This window comes from Monomorium pharaonis, chromosome 7, assembly GCF_013373865.1.
Source record: "Monomorium pharaonis isolate MP-MQ-018 chromosome 7, ASM1337386v2, whole genome shotgun sequence".
Classification (NCBI taxonomy): domain Eukaryota; kingdom Metazoa; phylum Arthropoda; class Insecta; order Hymenoptera; family Formicidae; genus Monomorium; species Monomorium pharaonis.
The window spans coordinates 8896272-8915787 of NC_050473.1; the positions used below are offsets into that span (position 1 = coordinate 8896272).

The following is a 19516-nucleotide window of genomic DNA, read 5'->3' on the forward strand; positions in this document are numbered from 1 at the left end:
AAAGAGACTTAGAGTTTAAAAGGAAAAATCCATTATGTTTCTAAATATCAATAAAATTTCATAAAAATCCATAATTAAAAAATGACAAATGAATTAGACGCAGGAAAGGAAAGTGCACGTAATGGGATTTTTTTATTCGAGAAGAATACAATCGTGGTTCTAGAAAGTACATCTTCTCTGTTATATCCGAAAGTGTAAACTATTCTTTCATCGGTAATCTGGTTAAATCGGGCACCAGCAGCATCACGATCGACGCGCCTGCGAGATATTCGATATTTATTACAGCAGATTATAAAGTAAACGGCAAAATTTATTCGTACCCATCAAGCTGATCGACGCGACGATAATACTCAGCAGGCAGGTCGTCCTCAGGAAGAGCTGCAATGCGAAAACCGTCAAGTGGGGAAGTATCCTCGTCAGACCCATCATCGTGCCCCTGGAACCGGTACCAGAAACTATGAGATTTTTATACCGTCGCGCGTCCGCAAACATTTGATTCCCGAAAACGCGTCTGATGGTCTAAGATTAGCCGTAGGACGTGCCGGCCGTACCGTTTTGCGCGACCTACCTCAGAGCGGTGGGATAATTTTCCAGCAGCAAGACGCACGTCGTCGTGCGCCCGATAGCGTAAGCGGCCAGGAAAATCAACGAGAGAGTTACACGAATCGCGTGGTGCAATCGAAGAATAAGTATGAGCGAGGCCACGCCACCCACCAGTCCCGAAAATACTGTACTCAATCAGAGAGATCCTTTTAAACTAAATATATTATTTTTATATATACTACACACTAAAAGCTATCGTATTATTTTATATTTAAAAAATATCAAAGTAGTATATCTTTACGATTATAAAAAAACAATTTTAAGTCAATTGATAATTTAGAAACTGTGAATTTTAGAAAAATATCTCGGGTAAAAAATTCAGACGATAAGAGATTCAGTTTAATGATGCACTTTGCATCTTGGTCTTAATAGCGATAACGATCCTTGGCGGCCGTTTAAACGCTCACTTAAATACGGCCTTCTGCCAATGACATCGATTCCAATGATCAGCAACGTCTCTCCCAACACGTAGCCCAGCGATAATAATGAGAGCAGCCCGAAACGGGTCCCGTTCACCTCGTCGCAGTTTCGTAAAAAATCCAGCACCATACTCTGGACGTCGACTTTACACGTGCCGTTCCCGCTTATTGCGACATGATCGTTTTCCATTTCCTGGAGAATGTGCGTGTTCCACAGAGCGAGCCAAGCGAATCTTAAACATCGTTGCCATTGTCGAGTCTCCTTGTAATCGGAGAGATGGATATACCCTGGTCAAAATTTTTCACAGAATTTTTATGCGCATTGGAACACTTTCAGAAATACCAAGATCTACATCTTTCCTCAGAATTTTTATATAAATTTCAGAATTTCTGTATATAATTTTATAACTTTTGATAAAAGTTCTTAAGTTCTTTTTTATCTTAGAATATGGTAGAATTCACATATATAAAAAAATTCTGAGAAGAGATGTAAATTTTTTTCAATATTTCTGAAAAGCGTTCCGAATCGTATAAAAATTCTGAGAAAAATTTTCGCCAAAGTAGCTTAGCGCAGACACTTTCTTTATTACCCGGGAAAGTGCAGAAGGCATCCCAATATTCCGTATAGTGTCACACGTTTGTACGGAGGCTTGCGTATCCTGTGAAGTCGTTCCCAGGTTTTCGTGAAGTACCGTTGAATACCGTCAGCTTCATCCTCGTCGTCTGCACGTACGCAGTCTTCTAAATCCCTAATCTGAAACATGGAAAACGATTACGAAACAAGAAATTTAGAAAAAATCAATAAATCAATTGTAAAAAGCGCGGAAAAATGATTATTTATTTGCGACATAATCAATTAAGATATACATTTTTCATATAACTATAAATAAAGTTTTTTTTGTGATTATAAATTTCCTATTTTTATCTATATTGTCCTACATTTGCTCATGCTCGTCTTTCATTTTTTTCCCACAAACCGAGCTATAAAATCAAGACTCGAGCGATAGCAGATGAGAACTGGAAATGGACTAGGAAATAACAATATTTTTGACAGAGCGCGTCGGGTCGCAGTACCGGATAGGTATCGGCGTGCTTCGAATTATTGATGGCGTACATCTGTTGAAGAACCGTGAGCGCTTGTCTCGTTCGTCGACGGTGCAACAAATACCGAGGACTCGGCGGTAGGAGAGCCGAGATGCAGGCGATCACCAGGCTCGGCGTGCCACAGACAAGGGCGAGTACGCGCCAGGAACTCGGCCGGAATTGTTTGCCCAACATGCGTACGACGGATGGCATCATGGACCAGGAAACGCCTTTTCGAACAAAGGAGTAGCTCTGAAATTTTTCTATACAATGTTTCTCTCCAAGAGAAAATTGTTAAAAATTTAAATATTTCGCGACTCAAACATCAGTCATTAAACAATTGTTACTGAACAAGATTAAATATAGATCGATTAGCTTCTTTTTTAATTAATTTATAACTCAATTTTTCTTAATGTTGTTAAATTTCATTTACGTTAAAATGTGTTGATGTTAAAATAAGATTATCTTTAAAAGTTGTTTTATTTTTTAAATAAATAAAGATATTACAAAATAATTTATTTAAAAATAATTTACATAAATGTTTAGCTTGGCCGTTATATTCATTGTAATGGAATTTTAACGCGTCCCATAACCGAAATTTTAATATTAGAGAAATAAAATGTTTAACAGAAAGACTAAATTATTATATTAAATTAAAATTATGATCAAAGAGCATAAAATTTAATAAATTTAATATTATATAAAGAATTATTTTGTAAAATCATTTAATTACCTAAGGCTGATAAATAGCCGACCATCCAAAACATGTCGATTACAGCTAAATAAGTTCCTCTCTTTCTCATCGGTAGGCACTCGATGAAATAAACTCTTAGAACAATATTATTCCCGGCCACTCTGCAAATATCAATTCTACGTCAACAAGGCAATTATTACATAATAAATTAAATGTGCGCTTTCACTGTCGTGTAATTATATATGACTTTGATTTGATTATTCACGATATTTTTCGTACATAGAAAAGTAAATAATTGTGATCAGAAATGATCAATGGAATTGCAAATATGAAACATAAACGTTAATGTAACAAGCAAACAGAAAATTAACAAATGTGTCCAACATGTGAATGTATCACGCACGCATTTATTATTTTAATTCATCATAAAATTTTTTAAGTTGTATCAATTTTCCTTATGAAAGGATAGAAACTTACCCCAGTCCTAACAAGAATACTGATAAGTTTATCAAGAAATTAGCTTGGGCGAAAGAAAGAATAGCGGAGGCACAAAATATGATGCCCATAATAACCGGGATCAATTTTTTACGACCCGCAATGTCTGACATGGTTCCAAATAGAAAGGCACCTACTGCCATTCCTACGTGATCAATATTAAAAAATTTATAAAACCTTCGTGATAAATTTCAGTTTTTATGCATAGACTCTCTAGATGTAAATTATAAGATATTTTAATATCTTATAATTAACATTTTATTATGTTACGAGATTCACTAAGATAGTAATTTAATATATTTTTTATACCGAAATTAACAGTAGCGATGGGCATCGTGGCCTGGTCTCTATTGAGCTTTAAATCGCACGCTAATAGCGGTGCTATAATGGGAACAGTTAGAGAAGAGCTTGCTTCCGCAAGCGACAGTAAGCCGCATATTGTGACGATGAAATAATGCCAGATACCCCATCCTGCATTTGTAAAATATACTTTTAGATATTTTTCTAACTAGGAAATCTTAATTCTCAAATGCAAATATATTATAATTATTATACAATGTCAAAGTTACATCATATTGTGTCGCTACAGTCAGGTTTCTTCCATCCCGAAATATAATTAATATGAAGATTGAAATAATAAAGTTTTTGAAAGAACGCAGTTCGTTTTGTCGATTTTTTTCACTTCTTACCTGTTTCAGCTATTGCAGTTTCGCAATCGTCACTCATGCCACGTGAAGAAGCTATAGTGACAATCTTATCGCAACAACGTAGATTAGGTTATTATCAAATAGTGAACGTAAAATGAAGTTCTCTGCAATTTGCCAATTTGACTCTTGCAGATTTTTTGACTTTACATTACTATAAATTACATATAATAATAGAAGAGTAAAGAAAAATAAAAATTAAAAAATATTAATAATTAGGGCTGTTAGAACTCATTGAATACAAGATGCTAATGACCTGAATTTGAATCAACATGGACTTTAGTACTGTTCAAATCATTCAGGATTTTCCCTATCGAGATTTCCGTGCCACTGAGCTCATTCAGTACTTTCTAATCGTATCGATACTCGTTATCATGATTGATGTGTATCGCCAATTACGTGCAATTCTGATGTATTGATATCAAATGATTCATGATTCGTGTATGAAATAATAAAACATTCTTGTTCAGTAATAAAACATTCTTTAAAAATATGTAGAAAATAAATCCGTTTATTAAACTTAAAAACGGATGTTTCAGTATGAAGATCGCACGATATGTATATCTAACTATGCTAAGTAGGAAACAGAATGTGTCAAACTCGTAGAGTATGTACGCAGCAAAAGAGTATAAACACACGTGCACATGAGTGCACTTAACAGTAAGTATAAAGAGAGATTGATACAAATTTATTGTCTATTGATCCTTGAAGTACTCCAGAGAGCCGACAACGTCGGGCTTCATGGTCTTCTTGCCGGGTTTCCAACCGGCTGGACAAACCTCGCCGTGCTTGTCGGTGAATTGGAATGCTTGAACCAGACGCAAAGTCTCGTCCACAGATCTGCAATTAATTTGCAAGATAAAGTCATTAGAATTATCGGCAATATCAATATCATACTCAGTGATCAATACTTTCAAAAATATATTCTGAAGGAATTTATACACGCAAAAGAAATTTTTATGAATGTCTACAATTTTAATAATCAAACATGCTCACCTTCCCACGGGCAAGTCGTTGATGGTGACCTGGCGCAAGTTTTGCTTATCGTCGATGATAAAAAGCCCACGGAAGGGAATTCCCGATTCTTCGTCGAGCACACCGTAGTCGCGGGCGATCTTGCAGCTCTTGTCCGCCAAAAGAGGGATATTCATCTCACCGAGGCCGCCTTGCTTGCGCGGAGTGTTCACCCAGGCGAGATGGCTGAAGTGAGAATCGGTGGACGCGGCGATCACATGGCAGCCGATGTCGGTGAACTCCTTCGCCCGGTCGGAGAAAGCGACGATCTCCGTCGGGCATACGAAAGTACTGCGGCAAAAGAATTATGCAATCACGGCCCGTGACAGCCTACTATCTAAATTGCCTATTTATTATTCATCCGAAATCTTTGAGACAACGAACTTTTTAACATTTTATTCTCCACAAATATAAATCTCTCGGAATTCAAGTATTCCCTTGATAAATTTATCAATCAATTATTATAATTAAGATAAACAAAATACAAATCGCTTGACGTAGACTAGCAGTGTAGATTTTAAAACGTGGATCTGCTTTCTCTCTCAGAATATAGAACACGTATCTTTCTTTGTTATCGTTTCAAATGTATTGTGCTGAGAGTCGAGTGTACTTGTACTTGTAGATGCTAAACAACAGCACTTCTTGTGTAACAGCAATCGAGAATTTCATAACTCCGTCTCGTTATATCCCGCCTATGAAAAGATACGAGAGCAATGTGCTTACAAGTCCAACGGGTAGAAGAAGAGCACAACATATTTGCCCTTGTAGTCGGAGAGCTTGATTTCCTTGAATTGTCCGTTCACGACGGCGGTGCCGGAGAAAGCGGGCGCCGGTTTCTGGAGCTGAGGCACTGGCATGGCTGCTTTTGTCGTTTTATCGCTGCAACCGAGAATACAATTATCAATGTCTCATTTCCAATGAATCATTGTACAAAAAATCTCTACTCTCGCAAGCTTCGCAACGAATCCACGTCTATGACATGAACGTGAGAATTTCGATGGCCCATTCGGAGCTTCCTTCGTTATCGCGCGGGGAATCCGAGCGATTAGCATCAGCCGTTGTCACCTGTTCTCGGCGAGGATGCGGCCTTGAAATCCGGAAGTATGCGCGAGTTTCTGCGGACCGCGCGACGATAAGCATTTCACGGGCCATACATAGATAGCGAAAAAGATGTATATCTTACGTCTCGCCGACGTACTTAAGATTAAATAATTCGCAAGTGTAATCAACGACGTTAGGTCAGCACTTAGCACGCGAGTGGGTTTGCGCGATAAGCGCCGTCAACTTGGCTAAACGTTTGTTTAACGATAACTTATGTAAAGATCCCCGCGTGTATTTGGCGTGTATCGACTTTTATCACACCATTATACCGTGCCGCTGTTCGCACGCGCACGGCACGCCGTTATCTCTCTGTTGGTTATGCGGATGACAAGCCAATAAATATTAAAATGTCAATCGCAACGGGGACGGGACAAATGAAACGCGAACGAGAGAAATGCGATGACCGATGACGCAGGAATTAACGACGAATTCGGAATTGATTGATAACGCATGCCGAATTTATTTGTCGGTGGCAGGTAAATAAATTTTAACGAATCTCGGAGAAAGATACGAAGATGTATAAAGTGAACTTTATAAATAGCTAATGCATAAATAGTTTTATTATCAATCGGTGACGCGGTATCTCTGGCACCAAATTTTTTTTTTTTTTTTATTCCGCATGGAACTTTCCGCGTGATTTGCATAAATTAATACTAAGGATTAACTCGACAATTCCTAAATTTCGATAGCGCAACAGTTAGGATGTGATGCCTGCCGGGAAATTGGATTCAGTATTTTCCGGTGGGGAAATCGATACGAGGAATCGATTGAATTGGGACGCCAGGTGGGATTGCGCAACGGTCAAGGCATATGTATGTAAGCCGAGGTTTTATAATAATAATAATAATAATAATAAAAGGGGGAAAGAAAGGAACGACAAACGTACAAAGGAGTCGCGCGAGGAAAAGCTACGTTTGTAAAGTGGCTTCGCGCAGAGGTACTGAAAGGGACACTTCGCCTAATCGCTCGGACGACCTCGCATTATGGCGGAACTTTCCTTTGTTAGACGACTCCGTTCCACGAGCTCCGTAATTCCGTCTGTGATGGCGCACTCGACGACAACCGCAACCTTGCATTCCATATATTTCAGCTTGAAGAAAAAAGAAAATCGTAAAGAAGTCTAGTTCCGCGGAATATAAATTTTTGCTCCTGTATGCAACGAAGAGTCGTATTGAATCATAACAACACGTGTGCGCTAAACAATGTTAAAACTTTGTTTGACGCTTAGAGTTTGGAGGCAATTATCTTTTCTCGCACTTCGACGTATTGAAATATTACTTTAAACCGGCGTTTAACCGACACAATGCCGAACAGAAGAATTCGTTTTACACAAAAACTCTTTTACTGAATGTCGCTAATTAAACTCTGGTTGAAGTAATTTAAAGAATAAGGCCTGTTTTTAATTTTTAATCTGTACCGTTCAACACTAAAACATTTTTAAGTATTTAAAAAAATGGAAATAAAATATTTTTTTAATATCTTAAAATCAAACATTTCTTTCTCGAGAGTAAACAATGTAATAAATATTACAATGTAACTGTGTAAATGTAATCGATTGCACTGCATACAATACAACGTGTAATTATATTTAGTACCAAAATTAATGTGACATTAAAATTCATTACGAAAATTAATATAATAAATTTATACGTAATGTAACGTGTAATCGGATATTTAATTTCAAAATCGACTCGTTGCTCTCTCCACGTTAGAATCTCCGTTAAAATCTCATTAGACATTTACAATTGTTTCCTATAACAGCGCTATGAAAAATTCTCACGAGAGACAATGCGGCTAATCTGCTGGTAATTGTTTCGGTAACTCACTATACGTTACAGCTGACGGAGATTACCGCGCATAAATCCATACGCAATGCGTGCCGGCGAGCTCGCAATTGACATTGAATCACCGTTCCGTGGAACGCCGGGAGTGAGTCAAATTGCGTTAATTTGTGCAACGATCGAAAGCGGAAATCTCAAAAGAAAAAAAGATAAGTCATGAATTCCATATCGATGTCGGTTCTGTTACGTAAATGTTTCTAAGAAAAACGATAGCGTCGCAACTCGCCGCGAGAATTCTAAATTCTTCCGATTTGTTAAAAAAAACTACAAAAAAAAGAGGAAGATATACATTTATTCTGTGACTCTCGACGTCAGTTTCGTTATCGCTTACATCGTTGCGGTTTAATATATACGATAGAAAACCCGCCGCTAAAAAAAAAAAGATAACGACACTTTAAGAGTTAGGTCCTCCAAAATGTAGGAATATATCGGAATATTAAGAATGGAAATTGGAGATTTAAAATCAGTTTCTTCATTGAACATTCTAAATTAAATAATACGTTACGCTGTTTGCGACATATTTATTTGTGCCTCACGTCTTATTCGTATCCGTTGTGCGTTGTATGCTCTAAAAAAGCTGATTTTAAAATTCTAATGTCCAACGTTCCTCCTCGTGTGCCCTACAATAGGCTTGCAAATGAGATAAATTTATTACGGGGTGGGGACGATTTGAAGATAATTTTGATCATGAACGGAAACGATGCGACGTGCAATTCCACGGCGGGATTACAGCGTTGCTTTCGGTTTATTTTTTTCAAGGCAAAGTCGATAAAAATGGTACACGTGTCCTTCCCGAACCTTCTACCGAAATCTCGCCGCCGGTGATACTCGTTCAGAGTGGACGATCGGGTTCCCTCGAGATTAATTGCGTTGCCGTTTCGACGGGAGGAGCAAACGACTCGTTTCGTCACAACACGCGAATAGTGACAATCTCGAATTCTCTCCGTCCCTACTTCTCATCCTCTCTTTCTCTCTCTCTCTCTTTCGATGACCTTCGGTGGTCTCGTGAAATAGAGCGCAATTCACGTCACATAGGATCGCGAAACTGTACCATGCGTAGGAGGGCGGAACTTCCGAATTACGTAAGTCATTTTCACGACCCTCCCGCCGAGCTTCGATCAAAATAACACGTTATGGCTACGCCGGGGTGTCGTCGTTCGACGATGTCGCTAGATTTCGACCGTTAGTTTCGGAACAAAAGAAGGCCGCCCGGCAACTGGGGCGGATCTCACAACGGCGTCGTCCGCGTCGCTCGCGAAATGTCGATTCCGTCGGAAATCGCGACATGCGGTGGACTAGCGATTTGGAAATGGTGACGGTTACCTGGTGTGGGCTTCCTCGTAGAAAACTGCGAAAGGCGCAATGAGAACGAACGAGAAGGAAACGGGAACTCGCCGGCGACCGGTCTCTGAGAACCTTTTGGTATCGACCGCTGCATATATATACGCGCGAACAAGTCGAGCAGCGTCGGGGGATCGTCGCGACATCTAGCGGTCAGCTTCCGTTCCACCACGTGAACTTGGGAATATGTTCGTTTGCACTTTGTGCACCCGGTTCGCTTCTTTTTCCTTTTTTTTCGAACGCCCGCGAAAATTGAATACAATTTTCTTATTAGTTTAAAAGTTTTATTTATGTTTGCTTTCGATTAATTATGTAAAATCGTTTTGTAGTACATAATATTTACAAATTCAATGAAATTACGAATTAAATGAAATCTTTGTATGTACTATATAATTTAAAAAAATTTAATAAATATTCGTGCAAAAGTTTATTTCTTAGAAAACCTTACATAAATTAATTAACCATTGGTAAATATTTTGTATAAATGATTTATGTTAAAGAAAAAGAGAAGGAAACTGTATTAGCCTATCACGTTAGTTTTGGGGATTTCTCAGACGTTTATTTGTCATTACAAAATATGAAACATTATAAGAATTGTCTGATAAAAGACACTTGCATTTGTTTTACGTCTCAAAAACAAAGTATGATGAGCCAGTATTGGTGACCTTTTTCTATTCTTTTCAGAGAAATAAAAAAAATTAAATCATTAGGTTAAAAAAAAAAATCTCTAGATTAACTTCCTTCGGTCGACGTATGAAACGCGAGAACGTCTGGTGCCGCGGGAGAGCTGGGAGAATGAATCTTCTCAGGTTGGCCGCACTGATGTTTACCTACCGAGAGAGTATCGGGCAGACGGCGGCACAGATGCGGTGGCATGTATACGTTAAAACAATTGCAGTAGAGTTAGTCACTTTTACTCGGAATTTACTCGATCACAGTCAGATCGCGTACGATTACGTTTTCTAATCGCGTGCTCTCCGGGATTTTGTATCGTTCGAAGAAATATTGTATTTCTCGTGCGGTTAACGGCAGCTAACCTCTCGGCGGACGCTACTGTTACCGGAAACTCAGTTATCGCTCAAAGGTAAGTTCTGCTTTCCCGTCGCCGTGCAGTTCTTTATTTAATTTGTTTCTATTTTGTATTTTTAAAAACCCGTCTGTTTTCCTTTCTCCTTACATGAATTAGCGCGTTTTATCTGTAACGCGCCGCAATCATTTCACGTAAAAAGATGCTAATGAAGGAAAACTTGATGATAATGATAATAATAATAAAAGACAGCAAAGAGAAGAACAAGAGTCGGGGTGTGAATAAATCGCCGTCTCGTAAATCATAATGTGTCGTACGTGCTAATTATTTCAGGCGTTATTTGTCTTTAATTAACAACAATCTGTATAAATAATACATCTTTCGCCGTTTTATGCCGCGACATCGAAGGAACGATGCTTGTAGCGAACATTATTTAATTGTTTCGCGCGCGCGCGCGCGAAAAGATCCCGGGCGGGGATACACAATGTTTTTTTTTTTTCCGATACATAAATAACACGCGCGAATACATCTGCGTGTGCGTTATACCTCTTATCTGTAGTAAGAATGATAATATATACTTTTTGGCACTTACTAATAATAATTAATCGAAACCTGGGAGGGATGAAGGGGGAGGGTGGATTTTTTTATTTATTCTTCCTCTTCTCGCGCGCCCTTTCTCCTCCGTTCTTCCCGAAGACTCCGCCTTGAGATTGTTTTTCTTTTTTTCCCCCCCAAGGAGTGTCTAGGTAGACGGATCCTCTCTCTCTTCGCTCGCCGTAAATTATGTCCGGGCTAATTCAGTACGTGGTGGTGCGGGGAGATCTCGCGAGGACAATGGGGTGGCCGCTGGGCGCCGTGGTCGCCCAGGCGTGTCACGCGTGCACCGCCGTTACCCATCTCTTCTACAGTGACGCCCACACGCAGGCCTACCTCGCAGACTTGGACAACATGCACAAGGTGGTCCTCGAAGTGAGTATCGGCGGCGTCCGCTACGCGCCGGGGGATGCGTGCACAGGGAGAATCAACTTTAATCCTGCCGATTCCGTTTTCGGATTACGTTCACCTTTTTTTCATTCTGTTCTATAATTTGTACTCGATATTCTTCTTTTAAATTAAGAAGAAGCGAAAAAAAGTACGGATTCTCAATTAAAAAATTTTTTTTCGTCGCACTTGATAACTTCGTCTGTTAATGTGACAGGATTTTCATGAAAATTTTTATTTGTAGAATATTTTTCTGAACGCATCGGCTCTCTCAAACGGTATAATAATGTACAGGAACAAGCAGGATTAAATTGTTATTCCGCGTGTGCGTGTGAAAATATTTCGATCGCCGTAAGAATGCACGGTTCGCCGAGACAAATCGTTCTCGTGCCACCCCGAGCGAAGCGGCCAGAAATCACGAGGTATGAATAATAGGCCGATGAAGCCGGCCTTGAGGCGCTGTGCGCGAAACTGGGTGACGACGGCATTCAGTACAAGCTGTGGGTGGAACAGCCCGAGAACATCGCGACGTGCCTGGCGACGAAGCCCTACCCCAAGGACGTGGTGCAGCCGTACTTCAAGAAGTTCAAGTTGCTCAAAACATGACGGGATATGTAAACCGCAATAAATGCCGATACGATAAAGGACACGGAACGTCTCGTGGAGTTGCCTCCCTACGTTACACCGAATCCAAAAAAAAAAAACCATCTACCCTTCGAGCCACGATCACGTGTAACTCGTGTCCAATCATTTTCTATTGTACTTATTTACATTTTAGGATTTTTTATCTTTCAAAATGGAGCACAGCTGTGCTGGACACTCGAAGGTATATTCGTGACTTTTTTTTTTTTAGAAATTCCTTTTAAATGAAGTGATCGGATGCGAGACGCTCGTGATCGTGTCACGTAGATACCTCTTTTTGCATGATGTCTTAAGGGTTAATCCTCTCGGGGCCGCGCTTCTGAAAGAATCTAGCCGTCTCTAGCCGAAAAGGGGTCACCGAAAACTCTTAATCGGGCAAAACACACATGCGAGATTGCGCGGCCGAGTGGATCGAATATCGCGATAACCGAAAGATCCGACAGAGCTCCGAGAGGCTCTACAGACAAGATACGACTCTCCGGGACCCGCGCCGAGACAAATAACTAACTCACGCGGAGGAGAATGCCGTTTATATTTATTTTACTCTGTTCGAGTGAGAGGAGGAGGGAAGATCAATGCGCCGGAGATAAGCATATCGCGTCTCTGAACGTCGATACTGCAACGGGCAACACCTCTGGCTCTGTCTTCTTTATCTTCCTCGTTTTTCCCTTCTTTTTTTTCTCTCTCTCCCCACGAGCGCGACGTCGTCGCCTCGACGTATGGAAAATATTTGCGCGCGCGTGAAGGAAACGGGGCTGCGAGTATCCGAGGAAGATGGAGGAAAAAGAGAGAAGAACACAGAGCTGCGAGACGTCGCCGTGGCACAGTCCGATATTTTTCAGACACCGAGAAGACATACGCATTCGATTTTTATTCTACCATTCGTCAGGATGGACGACGGACGAGTTCTGCCTCCCCTTCCCCTTCTTTTTTTTATCTTTTCTCGCACGATTCTAATCTAGACGGGAGTAACCTAGCGGGACGGCGCGCCACTAATCAGCTAATCGTATCAAAAAGTTTCCTCTCTCTCTCTCTCTCTTTCATCTGTGCGAGTCTGCCGGGCTTCTTCGCCTGTAAAAAGTACGGCGAAGCTCCTCCGTAAGTCTCTCCCGCGGGATTAGCCGAAACGGCGACCTGACCGCGCGAACCGCGTGATGAAACGCGGGGAGTTTTTCAAGGAATCTCGACACGGACAAGTCCTCTACGCTCACGCGGAAAAATAGAAGAAATTTCGTTTAAAAGATGGGGGAAAAAAACGTAAGAGGAAGATGACTCGAGACTAGCGCGCTCCAGGCCGCGGCTAAAGAGCTAATCCCGTCGTCGCGATTTTTCCCGCTCTCCTCGCTCTCATGACTCCTTCAAATCCGAATGGAAAGAGAAAGAGAGAGAGAGAGAGAGAGAGAGAAGAGAAAGAGAGAGAGAGAGAGAGAGAGAGAGTGTGTGTCTCCCGGTCCTTTCCGCGGCTCGTCGAGCGGGATTCGAGTCTCCTTCCCCCATCCTCTCGCTTCGTCACGCTCGATCCATCCACGAGATACGAAGATCCTCTTCGCGCGCTCCTCTCCGCACTGCGATTCTTCTCCCGGATTATCCCCTTCGTCCGTTTGTGTCCCGAAGCGTGTGTCCTCGCGATGTCCTGGATGGACGCGACGACGCTTCTTTCTTCCGCGCGACGAGGATCGTCGTCGTGAGTTCACCCGGAAGAGGAGTCCTCCCTCTCCCTCTCTCTCTCTCTCTCTCTCTCTCTTTTCCCCGTCCCTTCTTCTTGCGCACGAATACCGGAGGTCAATCGATCTCCGCCGGATCCGTCACCGTATACCTTTGTCGTATGCATGCACGTATTATATATATGTGCGTATGTATTATATTGTATTGTATTGTAGTATGCGATGTCTAATGGGCCGTAACCGTACCGGCCGATCGACGTCGTCGCGACACGATCGTAGATTCGCAGTAAGCTCTAATTACTTTATGTACACGCACTGCGGACGCTAGACACTGTAAGTACACATATTTACAACACTCTCGATGGCAAGATGATTATTTTGGCGTATATATATATAATATGTATATATATATATATTTTTTGTTTCTTTTCTTTTTCATAAAACGCGGTCGCAACGAGACGGAGGCGGGAACGGGAGGATATACAGAAGTCCTTATGAAAAAAATGCGCTATTGTCCTTGCAACATCACTGCCGCTCGTTCTCCTCCTCCTCCCCGTCCTCCTTCTCCGCCTCCTCCTCCAGCCACTGGCGCAGGATGTTGATCCTCGGCTGCAAAGCAAAACGGAAAGGCGCGTCATCGATCGTTTCCTTTTGTGAACGGGAATTGTTATTATTCTTCGCACAAGCAAGCTCATTTATTCCCGGATGAAATCGTCTCGACGCGTCCAACGGGCGCAAGACACAGAAGCTGCATTAGATTTCTAGAAAATCTTTTCGAGAGCCTTGGCCAGCTTGAATCTCGCGGGATGTACAGAAGATCGGTGTGTGAAGGAGAGAAACACAGAGCGCGCAAGCGGAACGGGTGGTACGTGAACAGATAGATGAAACCATAAGTTAGAAACGAGTTGTTAAGCAATGCTCTCATTAATTTCTCTATTTACAAACAGTAGATTTAATATAGTTACATACACGTGCATTTCTATAATAGTTAATAGAACTTAAAGATCCGTTGTTTGACCATGGAGATAAATAACGTGTAACGTGAAAGTTCATGAATAAGTTAGTATGGCAGATAAAAAATGTAAAGGATATACCTAAGGGGTATAGATCTGCGATAGATTCTGGCAATTCTACTCGCATGACAAATTCCGCTAGGCATCAAGCGCATACATTAAGCAGCGTCGCGTCCTCGGTATCGCAACCAATAGGTATCGCATTAGGAAGCAGCGAGCGCAAATAGGATCTCGATGCGAGACCAAGCTGTCGGCAGCGAGCATCGTATTGCGTTAGTATTAACACGGGAATCGCAATTACCGGGACCACGTTAGTTTGGGAGAAGACGGGGTGAGACGAGTGATGAGGGTGGCAGTGGTGGTGGTAGTGATGGTGATGATGATGATGGTGGTGTTGGTATTGGTGGTAGTTGTCGGTAGTTATTATCGGGCGGCGCACAAAAACGAGCATTATTGCTCGGCTAGGTTCCCGTTCGGGTCCGTATAGTCCTCGTACTCGTCCTCCGGCTCCTCGTAATCCGTCTCCGCGGGCTCGGGACCCTCGTTCGCCGGCGTGGACGTGCTCGTGATATCCTGCTAAGCACACACACCAGAATCCAAGCGTACCCCGACACCACTTTTTTACTCTCCCCCTCTAGCCTCCTTTATCCCGCGTTCGTTAGTGGACTATTAGTCTGCGTTATTATTATAACCCTCCTCCCCCCCCCCCCCCGCACACACAATAACTAGCGAAGAGCGCGGATCCGTGGTTTTTGTTCGCTGCAGAAGGTACGGTTTTGCTGAATAATACGCGCGGAAGCTCAATTAATCGATTAATACAAAATCCACGGAAGGCATCCCTTCGTTCTGTATCTCTAATCGAACTACAAAATAATTGGCGTCCGACGGGGAGCACCTGTGCGTGTTAATTCTCCTTGCGAAAGCGACTGTTAATCTTATCGAGAGTTGCATACTACAGCTGTGCCATCGATAAATTATCGTTACGATCTGAAATATCTCACCGATAATATGTCTTGCCGCTCTTCGTTAATTCACCCTCGCTCGACGCGAACGACGGGATTATATACGACGGCATAAACTTTTATACCCGCGAACTCCGAAACAAAATAAAGCCATCGATTACCTGCGGTGGTCTCCAGCCGCAGCCCGGTAAGGGGAGTCCGTCCGGTCCCAGCGGACACGGGGCATCCAATCCTGGAACACCTTGATCTCCCTTGTTGCCCTTGTCGCCTTTCCTGCCGCGTTTACCAGGCGGCCCCTGCGCGCACACGCGAAAATGCATCATCTACCTCTGACAGCGCGAAGCACCCGATGCAAGTACGTACGCGACGTGCAAATAAGGCCAGGCATAATATTGTTGGATTATGCATTATAGTACTTGATCGATCCGGTGCACAATACCCCCGACGAGTACAAAGAGCGAAGGTGAGCCTGTCGCGCGGGTCGCACAGGTTTAATTATAACAGATTTTAATTGATAATTACACTACGAAGGCCTTTCGCTCCTCGGCCGTGCCCTTTTGACTTAATTCACTGTAATTACCGGATCGCCGAGGCACGAGCTTTTCTGTCATCCAAGCCGAGATGATTGCCTAAAGAGAGAGAAATAAAGAGAAAGAGAGAGAGGGAGAGAGAGAGAGAGAGAGAGAGACAGAGAGAAAAAAAGGCGACGGCGACAGCGCTCCCACTTGGCGCTTCGTCTCTCGAGCGTTTAATGTTAGCGTATCTCTAACATTACTCGCGCCTCGTCACTAATGTCACTATGCGCTTTAACGGAACGGTGGTGGCAGCATATAATATACATATGTATATATTTACAAATTTCTATGTCACGCGCAAAGTGTGTTAGTCTTGTGATAGGGAACTTGGTGGTGGGAACGGAGGTATGTATGAGATATATTTTCGTTCGTGTTTCCTATGCAACTATGCAGCTTCCTCCGCTTCCTATTTTTTTGTGACCTTGTAGCTTCGCGGAGATTTCGCAGTCTCCTCGTCGACGACGACGACGACGACGACGACGACGACGACGGCGACGGCGACACCGTTGGAGGCGCGTCCCACCGACGGTGCTTGCAGCATTAGTGAATAAAAGATAAGCACGAGGATGCGAAAGGACGGGCCACGAACGCGTGACGATCTGTTTTCGCGGGTTCGAGAACAGCCACGAGACTCGATACGAAACGACGCGCGTATCGATCCCCGCGGTCCGGGGGGGTTCGAAATGTCGCCCGAGCTAATCAAGCGAAGTTCCCGACCGTCGTTGGCTCAACCAACGATGGTAATTAATTTCGCCCGCGCGCGTCAGTCGGTTCGACATCTTGATGATTTTGGCGGTAAGGTAAACTAATCGACTAATGCGCGGCACCTCCGGGTATATTACGCGCGGGAGCGTTCGTTAACTCGCCAGGATACGTGGCGTAGGATTGATTGTACATCCGTTAGCAGGACGAGAGCGGCATCTCGTCCCGGTTACGTCACTTTTCGCTCGGCAAACAATCTCGGTAAAGCGGGCAGTCTGATCGCGCGCGTTCGCTTTCGCATCCCCGCGAGAGAAATAGAGATAGACCGATAGACTGAGAGATAGAGAGATTAAGAAAACAGGAAAAAAAAAGTGTATAACTCCGAGGAGTGCGGCGGAGCACGCGCGTCGATAAACGTGAATTACTCGAATTAAGTCAATACTCACAGATTCGCCTTTGGCACCTTTCTCTCCCTTCGGTCCCTGGAATTGGTGAACACGGTCAAAAGGAATTTATTCGGTAAACGGCTGGCCGTCGTTTTGCGCGCGCGAGACGCACGGTCGTTCCAGAGAAAGCAACGTTTTGAAGTACGGAAGGGGTGCTCGAGGAAGGGTGCCGCGTGTGACCGCGATGTCGTACGATACGTTATATCGATCAGAAAGAGAGAGAGAGAGAGAGAGAGAGGAAAGGGAGAACGGCAGCTTTTCCGTTACCGTCAACCTATCGGGCCCCCGTAAGGGGTGGAAAAGGGGTGGCATATCGATTCCGCGGCCGGAACCACGGGCACGGCATTTCGAGTGGATCACTTGGTTATTGCTCTTCCCTCCGACGAGAGACGTCAATAAACCGAGAATATCCGATGTCAATAAACGGCACCGATACCCAGCGAGGGTGGGACGCACGGGCACAAAGTGCCTTCGCCGTTTTAGATTCAGTTTGACTTTCCGACCAATTAGAATTTCGCCGGCTGTAGACTCGCGCGCATTTATTTGCATAAATATCTCGATTGAGAATTTCTAGAATTGCAGCTTGAGGAAAAAAAAATAAAGGATCTGGACAAGATGTATCAGCAACTCTCTAATATTGTCCCACGATACATCAACAGGCCCGTGCCCTTTTAATTTAGCTGTGCATCCTCCTGCTAAAGAAGAGGGATGCCTTAAATCTCCGCTTAAATAAAAATGTCGGGCGGCGTGCGGTTCGAAATATAGCCGTCGTATGTTCAGAGGTGAAAGGGATTATCCTCCTTCAAATGCCTTCCTGTGCATTCGAGGGTACATACGAGAGTATGTCGTTCCGTTTATACGCTCCCCGCATTGGTGCGCATCGAGCGGTCACACGAGCACTGCTCGAGCATCCTTCCGGATACTCCAGATAGAGAGCGAGAGAGAGAGAGAGAGAGAAGCACGAGGGAGTTGCGCGTTTCTCCCTCCGTTATAATTCGGCTGTAAATTTTGGTCGCGCGCGTCGTGTGCGATTCCCTCTAACTTCGATCGCACACGCGCCGAAGTGATTGGGGCCTTTACCTAGTTTCTTAAATCGGTTCAACAGACTACTTGCCCGCGGCAGATTGGCGTAAACAATATACTATATCGAGTGACCTAGTCCTCTTTGCGCCGCAAAGGCCAAACATTATTGAGCGCGCGAAGATTATAAAATTCGAAATCGAGCGCGTCTGAATTCGATTGTGCCGAATAAATAGCTGAACGTTCCGAATTTAAATACTGAAATACTGACAGCTTAAATAAAAAAAAAAAAAGAATCTGCGTAGATCGTGATATGCTTTACTACTGAATATGCAGTATGCCGAAAAGAAAAAAAAAAGAGAATGTAGATTCCGAACGAAAGAGGGAGAAAGGCGCAAGACGCTGCTCCGTTCTCTTCGAAATCGGACGGAGAAAGGCAAAGAGAGAGGACTCTTTTTTTCGATTTCTTTTTTTTTTCTTTTTTTTTCCCGAGACAGTCCCCGGGGTAGATCAGGCGGAATGTGTCGTCGTTACCCCGGGCTGGTCAGACCGTGTCAGACTGTGTCGCAGTCGCGCCGGAGGACGAGTGATAATCGAAAGCCAACTGTACCTCCGCGCCGGGAATCCCGTCGGTACCCTGGGGACAAACACAGATCGACTCGTTAGCGTGACGACGGTGAGACGTAATCGAGTCAGCGGGTTGACTTGACGCCGTTCCTCGGACACGGCACGATCGCGGTATACGTGTTCGCGCGGCGATCACGATACTCGGGAGGACAGGTGAAACGGAGATTGAGGGGAGGGCAGGATCGATGAGAATCACGGGATTGACATTTGATCGAGAATTCGCGGGAGGAGGGGAGAGGGGGGGGGGGGACGACGAGATAATCCGCGCGTGTCTCTCCACGTCGCGAATGGGAGAGACTTTGCTTCGTGGGAGATTTCATCCGCGGTCTTATTTGTCAAGGAATTCGATTGCCGCGGAGATCGACTTTAAATGTGTAAAGAGAGAGAGAGGGAGAGGGAGAAATCTATCTGTAAAATATTTATCGAGAACGCCTCGCGAACGATCCGACCGCGGAACCGGAAAATTATTGTTTGATGAAGGGCAAGATTGCCTCGGGATAATACTCGGTAAATCTTGATATATATATATATATGTATGTGTATATATATATATATATATATA

General features: G+C 43.2%; 4 protein-coding genes across 23 annotated transcripts in view; 1 reads left to right on the forward strand and 3 right to left on the reverse strand.

Annotated features, from left to right (window-relative positions):
• Positions 1–108: 108 nt before the first annotated feature.
• LOC105831334 (synaptic vesicle glycoprotein 2B) lies at positions 109–4338 on the reverse strand. The gene is made up of 8 exons (XM_036289332.1): positions 3277–4338; positions 2839–2960; positions 2097–2335; positions 1613–1776; positions 1011–1255; positions 569–728; positions 321–436; positions 109–258 (listed from the first exon to the last, which is right to left on the reverse strand). The coding sequence occupies exons 1-8, from the start codon at positions 3435–3437 to the stop codon at positions 200–202; spliced, it is 1266 nt and encodes a 421-aa protein (XP_036145225.1). The 5' UTR covers positions 3438–4338; the 3' UTR covers positions 109–199.
• A 151-nt stretch (positions 4339–4489) lies between these two features.
• Positions 4490–9405, reverse strand: LOC105831335 (peroxiredoxin 1). Its single transcript, XM_012671391.3, has 4 exons — positions 9278–9405; positions 5736–5891; positions 4995–5303; positions 4490–4838 (listed from the first exon to the last, which is right to left on the reverse strand). The coding sequence occupies exons 2-4, from the start codon at positions 5867–5869 to the stop codon at positions 4694–4696; spliced, it is 588 nt and encodes a 195-aa protein (XP_012526845.1). The 5' UTR covers positions 5870–5891; positions 9278–9405; the 3' UTR covers positions 4490–4693.
• Positions 9406–9408: 3 nt separating this feature from the next.
• The window catches only part of LOC105831336 (putative peptidyl-tRNA hydrolase PTRHD1), a 78387-nt gene continuing 68279 nt past the window's right edge, over positions 9409–19516 (forward strand). For 2 of the 6 annotated variants that reach the window (XR_004964008.1, XM_036289313.1), the window contains exon 1: positions 9409–10379. Coding sequence is in view for 4 of the 6 variants with exons in the window: in XM_012671393.3 (XP_012526847.1) it covers positions 11106–11291; positions 11739–11909 (357 nt within the window). In the remaining 2 variants the exon portion in view is untranslated. The other 4 variants (XM_012671392.3, XM_036289315.1, XM_036289314.1 and 1 more) reach the window with 3 other exon arrangements.
• LOC105831332 (collagen alpha chain CG42342) overlaps positions 14032–19516 on the reverse strand; it is a 149531-nt gene continuing 144046 nt past the window's right edge. For 8 of the 15 annotated variants that reach the window (XM_036289323.1, XM_036289320.1, XM_036289326.1 and 5 more), the window contains 5 exons: positions 18938–18964; positions 17308–17343; positions 15746–15880; positions 14924–15198; positions 14032–14218 (listed from right to left, as the gene is read on the reverse strand). In XM_036289323.1, coding sequence (XP_036145216.1) covers positions 15073–15198; positions 15746–15880; positions 17308–17343; positions 18938–18964 — 324 coding nt within the window. In that variant the 3' untranslated portion in view covers positions 14032–14218; positions 14924–15072. Of the gene's footprint in view, positions 14219–14923; positions 15199–15745; positions 15881–17307; positions 17344–18861; positions 18965–19516 lie in introns of those variants that run through there. The other 7 variants (XM_036289317.1, XM_036289319.1, XM_036289321.1 and 4 more) reach the window with 7 other exon arrangements.

What these genes read in the sequence shown, in the direction of transcription:
- LOC105831334 (XM_036289332.1), bottom strand. Translation starts at nt 3,437, where the DNA reads ATGGCAGTAGGTGCCTTTCTATTTGGAACCATGTCAGACATTGCGGGT. An exon ending in TGGCAGAAGGCCGTATTTAA is followed by an intron (nt 729 to 1,010) that starts GTGAGCGTTTAA and finishes GATTGAGTACAG; the next exon opens with TATTTTCGGGACTGGTGGGT. An exon ending in CGCGTCGATCAGCTTGATGG is followed by an intron (nt 259 to 320) that starts GTACGAATAAAT and finishes AATATCTCGCAG; the next exon opens with GCGCGTCGATCGTGATGCTG.
- LOC105831335 (XM_012671391.3), bottom strand. Translation starts at nt 5,869, where the DNA reads ATGCCAGTGCCTCAGCTCCAGAAACCGGCGCCCGCTTTCTCCGGCACC. An exon ending in TTCTTCTACCCGTTGGACTT is followed by an intron (nt 5,304 to 5,735) that starts GTAAGCACATTG and finishes CTTTTGCCGCAG; the next exon opens with TACTTTCGTATGCCCGACGG. An exon ending in AACGACTTGCCCGTGGGAAG is followed by an intron (nt 4,839 to 4,994) that starts GTGAGCATGTTT and finishes AATTAATTGCAG; the next exon opens with ATCTGTGGACGAGACTTTGC.